General features: G+C 37.4%; 1 protein-coding gene across 1 annotated transcript in view; it reads right to left on the bottom strand.

Annotated features, from left to right (window-relative positions):
• LOC138847567 (uncharacterized) overlaps positions 1–19,951 on the bottom strand; it is a 668,340-nt gene that overhangs the window by 132,018 nt on the left and 516,371 nt on the right. Inside the window, exon 12 of the mRNA XM_070066705.1 lies at positions 2,270–2,401. Within this exon, the coding sequence (XP_069922806.1) occupies positions 2,270–2,401 (132 nt within the window). The remainder of the gene's footprint in view (positions 1–2,269; positions 2,402–19,951) is intronic.

Below are 19,951 nucleotides of genomic sequence, written 5' to 3'. Positions count from 1 at the left end.
TACCCACGTGGGAGACCCAGAAGAAGCTCCAGACTCCTGGCTTCAGCTTAGCCCAGCCCTGGCTTTTGCAACCATCTGGGGAGTGAATTAGCAGATGGAAGATCTATCTATCTCTCCCTCTCTCTCTGTGTGTGTAACTCTGCCTTTCAAATAAATAAAATAAGCCTTTACAAAAATCCTCAAAGCTCTGCTTCTAAGGTTCAGAAAAATGGTTTGGATTTCAAAATGGTAAGTGCTTTTTCCAGTGGAATTTAGGTCCTTTTGTTAATAAAGAGATCTGGTGGATCAAGATAGAGGTTTATTTTTTCCTAGTACAGTGTTAGGCAGTCCAAGGTCAGTTTTAAGGAAAGAAGGGGAGAATGAAATTAACTGAACAACGTCAAGCCCTTGGGCAGGAAAAAAATAACAGCTAGCATTTCTACTACAGAGCCATGTTCCATGCTCTTTTCAGTAAATCTACTGACCTTCCCCTGAGATTGGAAGTTAGGTCCTTTTGTTAATAAAGAGATCTGGTGGATCAAGATAGAGGTTTATTTTTTCCTAGTACAGTGTTAGGCAGTCCAAGGTCAGTTTTAAGGAAAGAAGGGGAGAATGAAATTAACTGAACAACGTCAAGCCCTTGGGCAGGAAAAAAATAACAGCTAGCATTTCTACTACAGAGCCATGTTCCATGCTCTTTTCAGTAAATCTACTGACCTTCCCCTGAGATTGGGAGACACAACTTTAAGAGATGATCAGGGTGTCTTCTGTATATAAAGATAATTGAAAATGAATCTTGATGTGAATGGGATGGGAGAGGGAGCGGGAGATGGGATGGTTGCAGGTGGGAGGGAGGTTATGGTGGAAAAAAGCTGCTATAATCCAAAAGTTGTACTTTGGACATTTATATTTATTAAATAAAACTTAAAAAAAAGATAAACAGGGTAAATTTCATGGAGATCACATTTGGGCTGTGTCTGCCTTGATGGTTACAAGGTGAACAGTTAGAGCCAGGATGTAGGAACTACACTATGGTGGTGGGAACAGGATGGTTGTAGTCTGAGAAGCGAGGGAGGAGATGAGGGTCACAATGTGGGTCAGACTGACTGGAGCCTGGAATGGGTAATGAGAGGATGGTAGTGTTTTTAAAGCATATGCTGTTTCTTACAGTCTCTGCATAAAAGACATATCTGGAGGACTTAAAAAATTTAGGAACAGCAGGGATGGAACCGACTGGAGGACGGAGGAGGAAAAACTTTATATGTAGAGTTGGCTTAGCTTAAAAAGTTAGCTCCTGCTTGCCTGGCCAGAGTTGCCAACGTCTCCCTGTAGGGTCAGGCAGTGGCTTCCAAAATTTTATACATTGGAATCATTCTTAAAAAAACACTTTCCATCGGCCTCTGTCCCTAGAGATTCTGATCTGATTGGTATGTAGAGTGTTACCTGGGCATTTTATTTGGAATGACTCCTTAGGTGTTAGCAATATTTAATTAAACTCAGGCCCCACTAAGTTAATGCATTGAAGACCAGATGTTAATAAATAATGAATTGTAATCAATATCATTATATTATGATTGCTGATCATGCTACATATAATGTTACATATTATTATTATCATCAGTATGGTTTCACACAGGGTTGGGAGCCTGTGGCAGCCCTGTTCCTGCTGCCTTCTCTGTAGAGCTGCCTAGCCTAAAGGTTTCCACACAGTGAGGAGGTTGTCTCCTTTTCTCACTGGAGGGTGACTTATTTGACAGCATCTGACTCTGAGGTGATGTATCCCCCATCAGCACTTTCAAAAGATGCTTTTAGCACACATCAGAGGCTTTCCTGGTTGAACAAGCAACAGAGGCAATAAAAAATACAGATTTCCTGGGATTTAAAAAATACTTTGTAATTAAATCTCCCCCCTCCAACTGGTGGGTTGGTTGGCCTCATTTCAATTCTGTGTAGGATCCAAGCAGTGCAAAGAGTTAAAAGTTCAGAGCTAGAGTTGGTGGGATTGGTATGTGAATCTGGTCCTGTTCTGGGGGCTTGGTGGGGAGACGAACCCCGCTGGGGGCCTGGATGGGGATTAGGAACCTCACCCGTTTGATTAGGGACCATACCCATGTTTGAGATCCATGGGCACTAGGCAAGCAAAAAACATCCTGCTTTTCAAAGTGAAGAGGCTGGAGAGCTTGAGAAGCAACAATCTCATTACCAGTTAAATTTGCAACACCCAGTGTAAATTTCCCTGGGTTCAAAGTTGTGATGGATAACGATGCAATTAGGCTGAGAACCCGTCTACCGGCAGCTTGGTAGGGGAGAGTGTGGGCGGGGGTCTTGCGGAGGCCACGGGCAACTCAGCCTGCACCTGGGCGGGGAGGCGGGAAGTTAGTGCCCTGCTGGCCTCGTCAGTGTTTAGCTGAGACTGCTGCTGCTGTCAACAGAGATTGACAATTTGAAGAGCTGAAAGTTCCTTTTCTGCTGATTCAATTTATTTATAAGCCATACATTGTCATACATAAGTAGAAGCAGCTTATCAAAAAGACACAACATGATACATAAATTATTTTGTTTAGTTTAACAAAACTTGAGGTAAATAACATGTTTTTTCAGTATCTTCTCATCAAATCCTCAGGAGAACAATAATTCTGGAGCTCATCCAGAGTGAGATGGAACAGTTCAGTTATGAAAATACTGAAAGAAATAGCTGAGGGAGAGATATTTGCTGTTGTAGCAGTCCACTTTTCCTGAAACATTTCCTTGCAACTGTTGCTGGAGGTTTTTATTACCCAATGAGAGCCAGATTTGCAGAGAAAGCGGTATCTCTGAACAGGTGCAGGTCTAAAAGGTTAACAGGAGGATCCTAGTAAAATCTTTATTAAAGATGTTTTCATCAAAAAATAGGTAAATCAGAGAAAATGAGAATAAAAGGAAGACAGTTGGGAAAGGATGGGATTCCATTTTAGTTTCAAGGTCAAGTAGACAGTAAAGTAATAATGGTTAGTATTTAGCTAGGTCTAACTATGTACTAGATACTTTTCTAAACATTTGACATACATTCAATCATTTATTATTTATCCTCGGTACAAGCTTATGAGAATACATACTAGCACAGCCATTCCAACTTTATATAATATAAAGTTGAAGAGACTAAGGCAAAGGGAAGTTAAATATTTCACTTTAAAGTCAAATATTAATACATAGTGAAACCAAAATTTCATTCTGCATCCATACCCCATTCTCTCAACCAATGGTTCTGTAAGAGTGGTCACTGGACAACAGCATCAGCATCCCCTGTGAACTTGGTAGAAATGAAACCTCTGAAGCCCCACTGCAAATCCTGCTGAATCAGGATTTCCAGGGTCAGCAACAAGCAGTCTGATCTAATTAGGATCCCTTTTTTTATGAGACCCTGATGGCTGAGGTTATGCATTAATAAGACTTCTGTTGATGCAGTAACATATTGCCACAAGCTTAGTGGCTGCAAACAACCCACACTTATTCTCTTATAGTTCTGGAGGTCCAAAGTCTGCTACAAGCTAAAGTCGGGTTGTAGGCAGGGCTGTATTCCTTTCTGAAGACTTTAGGGAAGAATCTTCTTCTAAATTCATCCAGGTGTTGGCAGAATCCAGTGCCTTGTGGTTATAGGATTGAGGCCCTCCTTTCATTGATGGCTATCTTCCAGGAAGTTTCACATAGCCTCCTATATCTCAAACATTCCTCTTACCTGAGACTTTATACTCTATCATCTCCCCCACCAACTCCATGCAGCCTCTGGTAACCACAGTTCTATTCTCTGTTTCTTAAATGCAATTGTTTCAGATTCCACATATAAGCGAAATTATGTGGTATTTGTCTTTCTGTGTCTGGCTTATTTCACTTGGCTAATGTTCTGTAATTCCACCCATGTTGTCGCAAATGACTGAATTTCTTTCTTTTCTAAGGCCCAACAAATAGTTTGCATCTCTAGGGTGTTTCTCTGGATAATTATGAAGAGAATTGCTTCCTTCCAGAAAGACACTATGAGTTTGGTCTTTAACAAATGCACTTTATTGGAGGGAGTTGATATTAGGCAACACGACTGGGCTAGGAGATAGAAGAATTGATTTGGTTGCCACTAGCTCCAGGATGCACAGGCAGGTTGGATGGTTAGGATATGTGACATACAACTGGGATATGAAGAAAAAATGGAAAACTTTCTAAAATGGTATTTATTTTATTTTATTTTTTTTTTATTTTTTGACAGGCAGAGTGGACAGTGAGAGAGAGAGACACAGAGAGAAAGGTCTTCCTTTTGCCGTTGGTTCACCCTCCAATGGCTGCCGCGGCTGGCGCACTGCGGCCGGCGCACCGCGCTGATCCGATGGCAGGAGCCAGGAGCCAGGTGCTTTTCCTGGTCTCCCATGGGGTGCAGGGCCCAAGCACCTGGGCCATCCTCCACTGCACTCCCTGGCCACAGCAGAGAGCTGGCCTGGAAGAGGGGCAACCGGGACAGAATCCGGCGCCCCAACCGGGACTAGAACCCAGTGTGCCGGCGCCGCTAGGCGGAGGATTAGCCTAGTGAGCCGCGGCGCCGGCCTTCTAAAATGGTATTAATAAAGTCCAGATGAGAAAAGAGAAATTCCTGTTACTGGGATCAATGGAAATTCCATGAAAAAAGTGGCATCTGAGATGGAACTTGGTGACTTTTAGAATCTGGACATTTGAGGATGAAAAAACAAGACAGAATAATGTAAGGAAATATAGAGACCAGAAAATATGGGAACATTGGGAGTATGAGTTATATTGGATGTGAAATGTGAGATGAATCTGAGAAGATAAGTTTGTATAAGGTTATAAAATGGACAGTGTTCCCCTTTAAAATACCATTCTCACATACACTCTCCTCTTCCCTTGACTTTTCTTTGCTTAGTTGAATCATGTTGTTTTCTTCAAACTAACTTGGATTAAATACTAGAAGTCAGTAAAGAAATTTTCAAATGATCACATGAACATAATTAGTCATTATTGTCATACAAATTAAAACCACAATGAGACACTACTATATACTTGTTAATATGGTGAAAATATATAAAAAAATGAAAGCATCAAATGCTAATGAGGATGCAGAGAACCTGAAAATCTGGGTCATCTTGTATTGTTGGTTGAATATAAAATGGTACAGTTATCTTGGAAAAAAATGTTGGTAGTTTCTTTTTGTTACTTTTTAACCTTTCATTTAAGGTATGAAGACTGCATTTCATAAATACACACTCCCACCTGCTTCTTCCTGCCTCTCCTATTCCCATACTTATTTTTTACTAAGATCTATTTTTAATTTACTTCATACACATATGATTAACTCTATACTAAGTAAAGAGTTCAACAAATAGTATGAAAAAAGAACTGTTCCTCAACAGTTGAGACAAGGGCTCTTCAAAGTCGTTGCTTCTAAAAGTGTCAGTTTCACTTCTATAGATTACCTTATAGGTGATCTGTTAGTTACCACAGATCAAGGAGAACATATAGTATTTGTCCTTTTGGGACTGGCTTATTTCACTAAGAATAAATTTTTCCAGTTGCATCCATTTAGTTGAATATGACATGATTTCATTTTTTTACTGCTGTGTATTATTCCATGGTGTTCATATCTCATAATTTTTATCCAGTCTAGTTGATGGACTTTTGGGGTGGTTCCATATCTTAGCTATTGTGAATTGAGCTGCAATATACATGGGAGTACAGATGACTCTTTTACATGCTGACTTAATTTTCTTTGGATAAATTTCCATTAGTGGGATGGCTGGATCATATGGTAGGACTATATCCATATTTCTGAGATATCTCCATACTGTCTTCCACAATGGCTGCACCAGTTTACATTCCCACCAGTAGTGGATTAGGGTACCTTTTTCCCCACATCCTTGCTAGTGCTTGTTGTTTGTTGATTTCTACATGAGAGCCATTTTAACTGGGGAGAGATGAAACCTCATTGTGGTTTTGATTTGCATTTCCCTGACAGCTAATGATCCTGAACATTTTTTCATGTGTCGGTTGGCCATTTGGATTTCCTGTTTTGAAACATTCCTGTTTAAGTCCTTTGTCTGTTTCTTAACTGCGTTGTTTGCTTTGTTGTTGTTGAGTTTCTTGATCTCTTTGTAGATTCTGGATATTAATCCTTTATCAGTTGCGTAGTTTGCAAATAATTTTTCCCATTCTGTCAGTTGCCTCTTCACTTTGCTGAGTGGTTTTTTTTTTTTTTTCAGTACAGAAGCTTCTCCATTTGTTATAATCTCATTTGTCAATTTTGGCTTGGATTGCCTGTGCCTCTGAGGTCTTTTCCAAGAAGTCTTTGCCTATGACAATATCTTGCAGTTTCCCCAATGTTCTCTAATAATTTGATGGTGTCGGGTTGTAGATTTAGGTCTTTCATCCATTTTGAGTGGATTTTTTTGTAAGGTATGAGGTAGGGGTCTTGCTTCATACTTCTGCATGTTGAGATCCAGTTTTCCCAACATCATTTGTTGAAGAGACTGTCCTTGCTCCAGGAATGGATTTTAGCTCCTTTGTCAAAGATAAGTTGGTTGTAGCTGTGTAGAGTGATTTCTCAAGTTTCTATTCTCTTCCATTGGTCTACATGCCTGTTTATGTGCCAGTAGCAGGGTTTTTTTTTTTTTTTATTGTAACTTCCCTGTAGTATGTCTTTAAATCTGGTATTGTGATGCCTCCAGCTTTTTTTTTATTGTTGTTGTGTAAGATTGCTTTAGCTATTCAGGATCTCTTGTATTTCCATAAGAATTTCAGCATCATTTTTTTCTATATTTGAGAAGAATGTCTTTGGTATTTTGACTGGTATTGCATTGAATCTGTAAATTGCTTTTGGTAGTATGGACATTTTGATGATACTGATTCTTCTAACCCATGAACATGGAATATTTTTACAGTTTTTGTGTCTTCTTCTATTTCTTTCTTTTTTTATTTTGTTATTCTCATCATAGATAGCTTTGATAACCCTGGTTAAATTTATTCCAAGGTATTATATTTTTTGTAGCTGTTGAGAATGGGGTTGATTTTAGAAGTTCTTTCTCAGCTGTGGCATTTGTATACAAAGCCTGTTGAGTTTTGTGTATTGACTTTATATCCTGCTACGTTACCAAACTTTTCTATGAGTTTCAATAGTCTCTTAGTGGAGTCTCTTGGAATCCCTATATATAGAATCATGCCGTCTGCAAGTAGGGATAGTTTGACTTCCAACTTACCAATTTGTATCCCTTTGATTTCTTATTCTTGCCTAATGGCTCTGGCTATAAAAACTAAACTTGCAACCACAACACAACTCAGCAATTGAACCTCTGGGCATTTATCTCAGATCAATGAAAACTTAGGTTTACACAAAATTATGTACAAGAATGTTCATAGCCAAAAACTGTGGAAAAGCCAATGTCCTTCAGTGGGTGAATGGTTAAATGATCTGTATCACATCCATACCACACCAAAAAAAAAAAAAAAAAAAAGAATATACTACTGACACATGGAATGACTTGATAGATCCTAAAGGCATCATACTGAGTTTAAAAGCCAGTTTTATATGGTTACATAGTAGAAGATTCAAGGTACATAACATTTTTGAAAGGAGAAATTTTGAGAGCTGCAGAACAGTTTACTGATGTTACATAAATGCACCGCCCCACAAACATGAGCAAAGGTAAAACTGGGGATATATGAATGAGGCAGGTATATCGTATCAATGTCAGTATCTTTTTTTATGAATAGGAAACATTCAATTTATTTCACATGACAGGATTTACACATCTCCATCTAAAAGCTAGAATAATGTTTAATGAAGAAACCTAGGTTATTCCCATCAAATTAGATGTGTGACACGATGGATCCCATTTTACTTTTATTTAACACTGCATTAGAGGTAATGACCTAAATAATTACAGAAATATGATATAAAATCTAGAACAGCTAAAAATCTAAGGACATCAAATGAAAAATTATGCAAGTAAGATATTTCAGCAACATTGGAAAAAATTCATATATATGTATATTTTAAATAGCCAATTAGTAAACATAATTATGTCAAATGTATCACAGCAAAGTAAAGTATCTTAGTTTTGATACCATTCTTATGTTTTATAAAATGTTACTGTTGGTGGAAACAGTATATGGGAACTCTATATTTCTTGCAACTGCATGGAAATCTATAATTATCTCAATTCCATTTCTGAGTACATATCGAAAATAAATGAAAGCAGGGTCTTTAAGAGATAACTTGCACACTATATTCGTAACAGCAGTACTAAGAATAGCAAGAGATGAAACCAACCCAAATATCGAAGGAAAAAATGAGTGAATGAACACAATCTGGCCTATGTATGCGATGGAATTTTTTTTAACTTTTATTTAATGAATATAAATTTCCAAAGTACAACTTATGGATTACAATGGCTTCCCCCCCATAATGTCCCTCCCACCCGCAACCCTCCCCTTTCCCACTCCCTCTCCCCTTCCAATCACATCAAGATTCATTTTCGATTCTCTTAATATACAGAAGATCAGTTTAGTATACATTAAGTAAAGATTTCAACAGTTTGCTCCCACACAAACATAAAGTGAAAAATAATAGATGATTTTTTAAATGATGATGAAATCAGATCAGATCAGACCTATTGTCATGTTTAATCCCAGTGAGAGTCAAGTTGGGAATTGATAATTTCTTCTTCTTTTTTTTTTTTTTACAGAAAATCAGTTTAGTATACATTAAGTAAAGATTTCAACAGTTTGCACCCCCATAGAAACACAAAGCGAAATATACTGTTTGAGTACTCATTATAGCATTAAGTCTCAATGTACAGCACATTAAGGACAGAGATCCTACATGAGGAGTAAGTGCACAGTGACTCCTGTTGTTGACTTTACAAATTGACACTCCTGTGGAATTTTATTCATCATTAAAAAGGAAAACAATTCTGACACACACATCATAACATCAATGACATTATGCTAAGTACAATAAGCCAGTCACAAAAAGCCAAGTACTATGTAATTCAACTTATCTATGAGGTACCAGGTGTAGTTGAATTCATATGGACGGAAGGTAGAATGGTGGTTTGCAGGGACTGGGGATGATGAAGAAATGGGATATTGTTTAATGGATATAGAATTTGGGTTTTGCAACATGAAAAGAGTTCTATATATTGTTTGCATGATAATGTCAACATATATAACACTAGTGAGATCTACACTAAAAAGTTGCTAAGATCTTGCATTTAGGTCATTTTTTTTTTTTGCCACAGTGTCTTGGCTTTCTATGCCTGAGAAATTCTCATGGGCTTTTTAGCCAGATCCGAATGCCTTAAGGGCTGATTCTGAGGCCAGAGTGCTTTCTAGGGCATCTGCCATTCTATGAGTCTGCTGGGTATCCCGCTTCCCATGTTGGATCTTTCTCTCCTTGTTAATTCTATCAGTTATTATTAGCAGACACTAGTCTTGTTTATGTGATCCCTTTGACACTTAGTCCTATCATTATGATCAATTATGAACTGAAATTGATCACTTTGACTAGTGAGATGGCATTGGTACATGCCACCTTGATGGGATTGAACTGGAATCCCCTGGCACATTTCTAACTCTACCATTAGGGGTGAGACCCCAGCGGAAAGAATGGGCCATCAAAGAAGGAAGTACCTTTCTCTGAAGGGAGGAGAGAACTTCCACTTTGACTATGGCCTTGTCTAAATAAGATCGGAGTTGGTGAGCTCAAGAGGCTTCCATAGCCTTGGCAGCTCATGACAAGAGCCTCGGGTGATTACTGACTTCATAAATAAGTGTGTCAAGTGTTAAATCAACAACAGGAGTCACTGTGCACTTACTCCCCATATAGGATCTCTGTCATTAATGTGTTGTACTATGTGAATTAACAGTAAAACTACTACTAAAACAATTACTCTATACTTTGTGTTTCTGTGTGGGTGCAGTCTGTTGAAATCTTTACTTAGTAAATACTAAGCAGATCTTCTGTATATAAAGATAATTGAAAATGAATCTTGATGAAGAATGGGATGGGAGAGGGAGTGGGAGATGGGATGGTTGTGGGTGGGAGGGAGGTTATGGGGGGAAAAAGCTGCTACAATCCAAAAGTTGTACTTTGAAAATTTATATTTATTGAATAAAAGTTAAAAAAGTTGCTAAGATGGTAATATTTATGTTGCATGTATTTCACTACAATTCAAAAAGTGCAAGTTGCAAAATATACTAAATTGTTTACAGCAGCAGCTTATTATCATCTCTTATAAATCTGAGAGTATACCTGACTCGAATTTGAGGTTGTTTTTCCCTGTCTTTCAGGCAGTTTCAATCTTCTGAAGACTCATCTGGGATGGATGTAGTTGTGCTTGCAATGTTTTATTTTAAGTAATTTATTAATACATTAGATTCTCAGGATCACAGCAAATGCATAATTACTACAATATTATCATCTTTAATTCTCATGTAATTTTAACACAGAGAACAGATTCAATGCAACTAATATACACTTCTTAGTATATAATATTTCCTTCCCTTCCTTCCTTCATTTTCTTTTTTAATTTTTGAGATAACAGATTTTTAATTCATATGATAGCCAAAGACTTAATGCTCCACTAAATACAGAGTTCAACAAGTAAAAGTAAAAAGACCATAATTCAGCAGGAATATAGGCAAGGACTATAAATAATAATCAAACGAAAAGACGACCATTTCACTCTGATACAATAAATATTAAAAGAATCAGAGATCATTGTAACTATAATAGTATATCATTCTTAACCATTGGTCCGAAAAAGATATAAAACAAAGCTGAACTGAACTATACTTGCGTAGTTCTGGTTCTTTATTGGGAGCTCAGTTAGGACAGTTAATGACCTCTCCATGGCTTGAATTTTCCATAGTATGATATTTTCAACAGGGAACTTATCTTGAGGGACAATCACAGAAGTGAGCTTTTCTAAGAGATCAAGGTTAAAGCAGAAAAATTTCCTCCACCATAACTTAGAGTAATGCAATGTCACTTTTACCATTTTTGTGTGACTTGGCCGATTTTATTTATTTATTTACATGCCGATTCCTGATTCAAAGAAAGATGACTAAATAGGACCTACTAGATGCATGCACCATTGGGGATACCTTTTTGGATACCAGTTACCACAGTATTATTGCAACATATTTTTCAAATTGAGCGGTATGAGAACATGAAACAGAAGAGATAGGTAGGGGTAAGTTTGTGGAATTTCTTGACTAACACTGAATGTTCTAATTTATTAAAAGTTTTTGCTAACTATTCTACTCCCTCCATGTATTAAGATTTTTTTATCCATGTGGCTTTACAGTGTCACATGGTGGGTATGATATACTTCCTTACCCCATTTACGTTGAGTTGAATCATGTGATGAGCTTGGGCCAATGCAATATGAGCAGATGAGAAGTATGTCTTATTCCATGAAAGGTTTTAAATGTGTCTCCACAGTTTGACTTGGTTTCTTATTCTTCTTCTACCCTCAGTGAGAAGAATATCTCCCAAAGTGGCTGTTGGTTCTTCTATCTGGGTCACAGAATGACAATACCTGGAGCATAAACTGAGGTAAGCGCCGTCAAACTACAGCTGGCCTGAAATCCTTGACCAGCAAACACTGATTAAATCTCGAGATTCGAGGGCTGTTTGTTGCTGCAACAACAAATACAACGACTAATATTTGTGAGTACTCTTCTTCTGACAGACTCTTTGATAAGCACTATTTATTGGTTATCTCAAATAACCAATCATGCTAAGGAATTTAGACTTTATCTTTTAATTAGTTGAGATACAGGCTTTATAACTATTTAGAAGTCAAAATTTCTTTATTTTTAGCATGTCTTGTTTTGTTTGTGCTACTAACTTTGCCAAGTTCTCAGGATACAAAAGTGAATGATAAACAGCCTTTGCTTTTAAGGAATTTAGAGTCTGTTGAGGAAAACTCTAGAAAGTTGGTTATAATACTGGGTGCCACATGCTTTGTTAGATACAAGCATATGTAAAATGTACCTAATACAATCTTGGGGAGTCAGGGAAAGCTATCAGGGAAAATGATTTATAAATCTGATTTCTAAAGGATAATAGGAATTACTCAGATGAAGTAATCAGGAAGCAACCCTGAAGACATGGAACAGCCATGTGGAAGGGGAGTTGGCAGAGGGAATTGGAGTCTGTGACCAAATAACCACCAAAGCAACCCTAAAACCAGCCCATGCTGCTATAACAAATACCATAGACTGGGAAGCTTAAACATCAAACAATTATTTATCACTGTTCTAAGGAGAGTCCAAGACCAGTATTTCTGTAGATTGGGTGTCTGCTGCGAGTCCTATTCTTGGTTTGCAGATGGCCCCTTTCCTTGTACATCCTCATATGTGGGGGAGAGAGGCCATTAATCTCTTGTCTCTTCTTCTAAGAGCACTAATGCATTCATGAGGGCTATACTTTCTTTTTGTTTTAAAGATTTATTTATTTATTTGAAAGTCAGAGTTACACAGAGAGAGGAGACAGGAGAGAGAGAGAGAGAGAGAGAGAGAGAGAGAGGTCTTCCATCCGATGGTTCACTCCCCAATTGGCTGCAACGGCTGGAGCTGCGCCGATCCGAAGCCAGGAGCCAGGAGCTTCTTCTGGGTCTCCCATGTGGGTGCAGGGCCCCAAGCACTTGGGCCATCTTCCACTGCTTTCCCAGGCCACAGCAGGGAGCTGGATTGGAGGTAGAGCAGCCAGGTCTCAAACCAGCGCCCATATGGGGTGGCGGCGCTTCAGGCCAGGGTGTTAACCCGCTGCGCCACAGCACTGGCCCTGAGGGCTATACTTTCATGACCTGATCACTTCCCAAGACCCCACCTCCTAATACCATCACATTTGGGATTAAGACTTCAGCATATGAATTTTGAAGGAACACAAACATGCAACCCATAAACATTATTTTACAACTGAGTGAAATGAAGCTTAGGGAGCTTAGGAAATTTTTATACAGTGAGGAAGTTAGTAAGTGGAAGGGTCCCAAGTGAAATACTATTCTTGAATTCAGATACTTTGTTTTTGCTGTGTTCTCAAGCAATAGCACATATTCATGACACTTTAAATTTTCATGTGAATGTTTTCTAATACAGATTTTCTGTTTTATATCATTAGCAAATTGACAGCTGAGTGTAGTAGTTAAGAGCTGATGCTCTGTTGCTAAATTATTTGGTTCTGGTTACACCTTCACTGTTTTTTATTTGTGTGAAATCGATTAAATTAAACTCTCAGTGCCTCGGTTTCAAAATATGTAACAGGAGGATGAAAAGAGATTTTTCTTAGGATTAAATGTAATGTATATGACTACACGACAGTGTCTTGAACATACTAAGTGATATATAAATGCTGGTTATTGTTATTGTTAGTAATATGTTATTTCTATCCCAGTACTGACCACATTATTTCAGAATAGGTACTTGGCAAATATTTCCTTCTTATTTTATTATCACATTTTTTTTAAGAAATGAATTGTAGATATAAGGTATATATAATATAACTTCTGTAAATAATAAGATTAATTATCAGGAGTGAATTGAATTTATAGATTACTTTTGGGACAGCAGAGATCTTTATAATATTAAATGTTGCTCTTTAGGAAAAATATGACTCTCTGAATATTTTTGCTTTTGGTTATTTTGAAATTTTAATAATTTTATTTATATAAGTCCTGATCATTTCTTTTTGGGAGTAATTACTGGATAGTGTGTGATTTTTATTCTTATTGTAAGTTTTTTAGATAATATTTTAACTATTTGCTATCATGCAGAAAAATTGAGACTTATAATTTATTTTTAGTTATTTTACTAAATGCCTTTGTTAAATCTAATAGTTTTTCTAGGTAGACAATCATGTCATCTGCAAATAACGGCAGCCCTGTCTAGTTTTCCAATATTTGTACCTCAGAACAATGCCAAATAATTGTGGTGAAATCAGATATCTGTTTATCTAGACTAGTGCCTTTTGTCTCGAATTCTGCTGTCACTTGTAATTTGGATTCTTTAACAATTACTTGGTATATGTATGCATTATTGTATATATATGCATGTATTCTGCATTATTTTGCTTTAGACATGTCTCAAAGAAACAGCAACAACACACGCACACCATATATAAATACCTTTTCTTCTCTATGGTTCATTTTGAATTGTTTCTTTTGCTATGCCCAACGATTTAGCAGGTTTTTTTTTTTTTATTTCCTGCAAGGTCTAATCTGTTGTTAATTTAATCTAAGGTATTAAATATTTTCCTCTAAAATTCATTTAGGATCTTTTTATATCTTCTATTTCTCCATCATTTACACATCTCTCTACCTTCTTATTTACATGGCATAGAATGACAATGGCTTTTGTATCATCTTTGCCTACTAATTCTACCAAATCTGTAACTTGTTCATTATGTGCCATATTTTCTATTTATTTATATGTCTGATAATTTTTTACTGAATTTTAGACATTGTGTTATTGTTATGTGTTGTATTTTGTGTATTCCTTTAAATATTTTTTTGCACTGTCTTTTGGAACAAAGTTAAGTTACTTGGAAGCAATATGATTATTCAAGCTCCTTGCTTTTAAATTTTTTAGGCAGATCCAGAACAGCCTTAAGTCTACAGATAAATTTCCTTACTATTTAAGCAATCTTCTATGGAGGACAAATTTTGTTAGATTTATTCTATTGTAAATAGTATTTTATTTCATTTTATAATTGTCTAAGTTTAGAATATAGGAATGAAGGAAACATACTATATTAATTCTAAAAATTTACATATCACTTTGGATTTCCTATATGTGCACTAATAATGTCTGAAAAAGACAAAATGACAATTTTTCTTTCTTCCTTTTCAGTGATGAAGACTAGCTAGAAAAGCAAACCTACAGTGACCATCATACATTAGAAAGTTCCTACGCATTGTTAGTTTTTAACACATTTTATTACTAATAGAATATTTTTTTCTTCAATTACTGAAATACTTATATTTTTATTTTATTTTGTGGAAGTGATAAATTACCCTGATTTAAAATTTCAAGCCGCGACTTTATTTCTGAAATAAAGATGATATTCTATTGTTTATATACTTTTAAATTCAGCTCGCTAGTCTTTGTTTAGGGTTTTTAAAATTACTATTATTATTCTAAATGCAGAGTTTCAGAGAGCAAAAAAGAGACAGAGGAGAGAGAGGGAGGGAGATCTTCTGTCCAGTATTTCACTCCTTAAATGGCCACAAAGGCCAGGGCTGGGTCAGGCTGAAGCCAGGAGCCAGGAGTTTCTTCTGGGTCTCCCTTGTGGGTGCAGGGGCCCAAGCACTTGAGCCATCTTCCACTCTTTTCTCAGGCACATTAGCAAAGAGTTGGATTGGAAGTGGATCAGCTGGGTCTTGAACCAGTACCCATACGGGTTGCTGGTGCCACAGGCAGTAGCTAAACCTACACTACAGCGTCAGCCTGTTGTTTAGGGTTTTTACACTTACCTTTATAAATGAGAATTACTATAATTCTTTGTGCACTATTTTTATCAAGTTTTTGTATCAAAGATATTTTTGCCTTATAATGACTTATTTTTTCATTTTAATTTTGTAAGAAGAAGTTGTATGTTGTTCATCTTATTTTCTCATTAAATGATTGAATTCACCAAGACATCTGGGTCTGAAGTTCTATTACAGAGTTACAGAATTTTTTTGTCAAGTTGACTAGATCTTTTGTCTTTGTCTTTGTCTTTTATTTTATTTATTTATTTATTTGAAAGTCAGAGTTGCACAGAGAGAGGAGAGGCAGAGAGTGAGAGAGGTCTTCCATCTGATGGTTCACTCTCCAAATGGCTGCAATGGCCGGAGTTGTGCCAGGAGCCAGGAGCTTCTTCCGGGTCTCCCACGTGGGTGCAGGGGCCCAAGCATTTGGGCCATCCTCAACTGCTTTCCCAGGCCACAGCAGAGAGCTGGACCTGAAGTGGAGCAGCCAGGACTAGAACCGGCGCCCATATGGGATGCTGGTGCTTCAGGCCAAGGCATTAACCTGCTGTGCCATAGTTCTGGCTCCTTTCCTTTCTTAAACATTCCTGGGAGTATCCTAGTTAGGTCTTCCAAATCACTATATTAATCTACAGCCATCATCTTTTCTCCAATTTTCTTTTAGTTTGATTTAAAATTTTCTTTTAATTTAATTTATTTTTTTTTTGCAATCTGAATGATTTATTGGCAACAGTTTCATCTGTACTGTATATTGTGCTTCTTAGTTTGATTTTTTTTAAAAAGTTCCAACAGGGCACCAGCCCTGTGGCATAGCAGGCTAAGCCTCCATCTACAGTACCAGCATCCGATATGGGTGCCAGTTCATGTCCTGGATCCTTCTCTTTCAATCCCGCTCTCTGTTTATTGCCTAAGAAAGCAGTGGAAGATGGCCCAAGTGCCTGTGCCCCTGAACCCACATGAGAGAAGTTTCTGGCACCTGGCTTTGGATCTTCTCAGCTCCGGCCATTGCGGCCATTTGGGAATTGAACCAGTGCGTGGAAGACTTTTCTCTGTCTCCCACTATCTCTGACTGTAACTCTACCTCTCAAATAAATAAATAAAATCTTAAAAAAATCCTTAAATAAAAGTTTCAACAATAGGGTTTTTAATTTCTCACAGATCAAACTGGAACATTTCCATAGTAATATGTTCTAATTTTATTGTTTTATTGATCTATTGACTTTTTTGAGGGTATTAAAGGAATTTATTTTAAAAGTCCTTTAAAAAGTTACTTCTTTGTTACAGAAAATATGTTAAATTTATTCATCTTGCCCATTCTCTTTTAATACCATTATTTTCCCCAAATATTTAGTGATTCTTAATTGCCTAGTCATATTCACCAAAGGATGTTTTGCTACACTATTAGTACTGAATGTGGGTTTCCCAAGCAGTTATGGGAGTACATTGTTTCTCAATAAACCTCTTCACAAAAACGGAGGGCTGAGTAATTTGCCCTGTGCATACGTGTGTGAATATATTGACAGAGTTCCCACAAGAGTGCTTTGGTATGAAATTGCCAGGTAAGCTAGAGATTGTTATTATTGGCACAGTAAGAAAGTTATCATCCTGGGATTAATCACTTGGATATATTTAACTTATGCAAAACTGTATTTCCCCCTGCTTTTTAATATACTTTATATTTGTTTTAATTAATTAAATTAATAAAACAAACTATACATATTTATGATATACAGCATTTTTGGCAGTCACACATAAATTTTATTGAAAATGAGAAGCAAATGAGAGGCAAGGTAACTGATCGTGACCGGCCACTGATCAGGACCATCAATCCTTACCAGAGTGCGGCCCCCAACAGCGGGTTACATAGCTTTTTATAGTATTCTGTCCACTAGGGCTCACAATTTCAAACCAGGCCCCTGGTATGCAGTGAACAACAAAAAGGAAAACTAGAATATGGTTGTAAGATAACAGTTAACAACAACAAACCCAATAACAGATCCACGATATGGTTGTAAGAAAACAGTGAAGGACACATTTCCGTCAACATAGTTCCTGAGAATTTGGGTCCACATAGTTTCACAGGATACACCCTTAACCGTTAGCTAGCAAAGCTAAAATGTACAGAAGCAAGAGATTTGCAATTAGCTTTTAGCCACACTCACTCCATTTTGATTCCGATTCTACACTATGAGTTTAATGTTCGTTTGGGCATTCCCCACAGGCCTCATTGTTAAAGGCTGGGTCCCTTTAACAGTGAGGTGCTAATGCAAGATGGTGGGAATGGATAGGAAGTGGGGTCTCCTTTGAGGTGCTTAGGACCCTGGGGAGTGTTCTCTCAGAGGGATGTTGTCATGTGGCCTCTGGAGGTTGCCAGCCAGCTGTTGGAGACCTCTGGGGAGGAAGCTAATGGATGGAAGGTCTCTTTCTCTCTATCACTCACTCTGCCTTTCAAATAAATACATATTTTTAAAAATCCATGTTAAGTGATGCAAAAGAAGCAATCAAGGGGCTGAGACAGGGCAAGCAGGGAAAGCATCTCTGAACATGTTACTTCAGTTCCAACCTTCTAAGAGAAAAAGGAACTAACAACGTAGAAAGCACTGGGGCAAGAGGGGCCAGAGAAAGAGAGCAGCTAAGGGACAAAGGACCATTGCGTGGGCAAGAACCTGGCTCATTCTAAGAGCCCCAAGAAAGCCATATGTGCTGGGTAATGGTGTTCAGAGAGAGATTTACGGACACTAGACCACCACCTAAGACTTGGGCAGACTGGGAAGGATTTTGGACTTTATTCTGGATCCAGTATGAAGCCACCCAAGAATTTTAAACTGGGAATGACCTGATCTAGTTTTTATTTTATTTATTTTTTATTTGATTTTTTAAACTTTTGTTTAATAAATATAAATTTCCAAAGTACATATTATGGATTACAATGGCTTTTTCCCCCCATAACTTCTCTCCCACCCGCAACCCTCCCATCTCCCGCTCCCTCTCCCATTCCATTCACATCAAGACTAATTTTCAATTCTCTTTATATACAGAAGATCAATTTAGTATATATTAAGTAAAGATTTCAACAGTTTGCACCCACACAGAACATAAAGTGTAAAATACTCTTTGAGTACTGGTTATAACATTAATTCACATTGAACAACACATTAAGGACAGAGATCCTACATGAGGTGTAAGTGCACAGTGACTGCTGTTGTTGACTTAACAATTTGACACTCTTGTTTATGGCTTTAGTAATCTTCCTAGGCTCTTTTCATGAGTTTCCAAGGCTATGGAAGCCTTTTGAGTTCACCGACTTTGATCTTATTTGGACAAGGCCATATAATGAAAGTGGAAGTTCTCTCCTCCCTTCAGAGAAAGGTACCTCCTTCTTTAATGGCCCGTTCTTTCCACTGGGATCTCACTCACAGAGATCTTTGATTTAGGTCATTTCTTTTTCTTTGCCAGAGTGTCTTGGCTTTCCATGCCTAAAATACTCTCATAGGCTCTTCAGCCAGATCCAAATGCCTTAAGGGCTGATGCTAAGGCCAGAGTGCTTTTTAGGGCATCTGCCATTCTATGACTCTGCTGTGTATCCCTCCTCCCATGTTGGATCCTTCTCTCTCTTTTTAATTCTGTCAGTTATATTAGCAGACACTAGTCTTGTTTGTGTGATCCCTTTCACTCTTAGACCTATCAGTATGATCAATTATGAACTGAAATTGATCACTTTGACTAGTGAGATGGCATTGGTACCTGCCACCTTGATGGGATTGAATTGGAATACCCTGGCTCGTTTCTAACTCTACCATTAGGGTCAAGTCCGATTGAGCATGTCCCAAACTGTACATCTCCTCCCTCTCTTATTCCCACTCTTATATTTAACAGGGATCACTTTTCAGTTAAGTTTCAACACTTAAGAATAATTGTGTGTTAATTACAGAGTTCAACCAATAGTATTAAGTAGAACAAAAAATACTAAAAGGGATAAAGTAGTAAGTTGTACATCAACAGTCAGGACAAGGGCTTATCATATTTTGAAATATGTTTAAATTGTGGAATGAGTATATCAAGATAATTGACATATGCATTAATTTACATACTTGTCTTTTTGTGATAAGAACACCTAAATTATACTATCTTAGCAATTTTCAAGTATGTACTACATTGTCTTTCACCATAATAATGTACAATAGATCTCTTGAGCTTATTCTGCCTAACTGAAATTTTGTCCCCTTTGACCAACATTTCTCCATTTTTTGTTGAAATTTGAAGATATCACTCCAGTCCTAAGATACATATTAAACACTGATCATGCATGTTAGGACCAAAAGACTTTATCCAGGTACTCTCAATACATAAGTTGGTATTGAGGTTGGGAGGTATAGATGATTATTTTACCTGTTTGCCAGTACTTATCACCATGATGATTTCTCCTTGAGCTGCATATGCTTCCTACTTTTCTTTCCACATTGCTT

Source organism: Oryctolagus cuniculus, chromosome X (assembly GCF_964237555.1).
Source record: "Oryctolagus cuniculus chromosome X, mOryCun1.1, whole genome shotgun sequence".
Classification (NCBI taxonomy): Eukaryota; Metazoa; Chordata; class Mammalia; order Lagomorpha; family Leporidae; genus Oryctolagus; species Oryctolagus cuniculus.
This window is presented reverse-complemented; position numbering and strand designations above follow the sequence as displayed.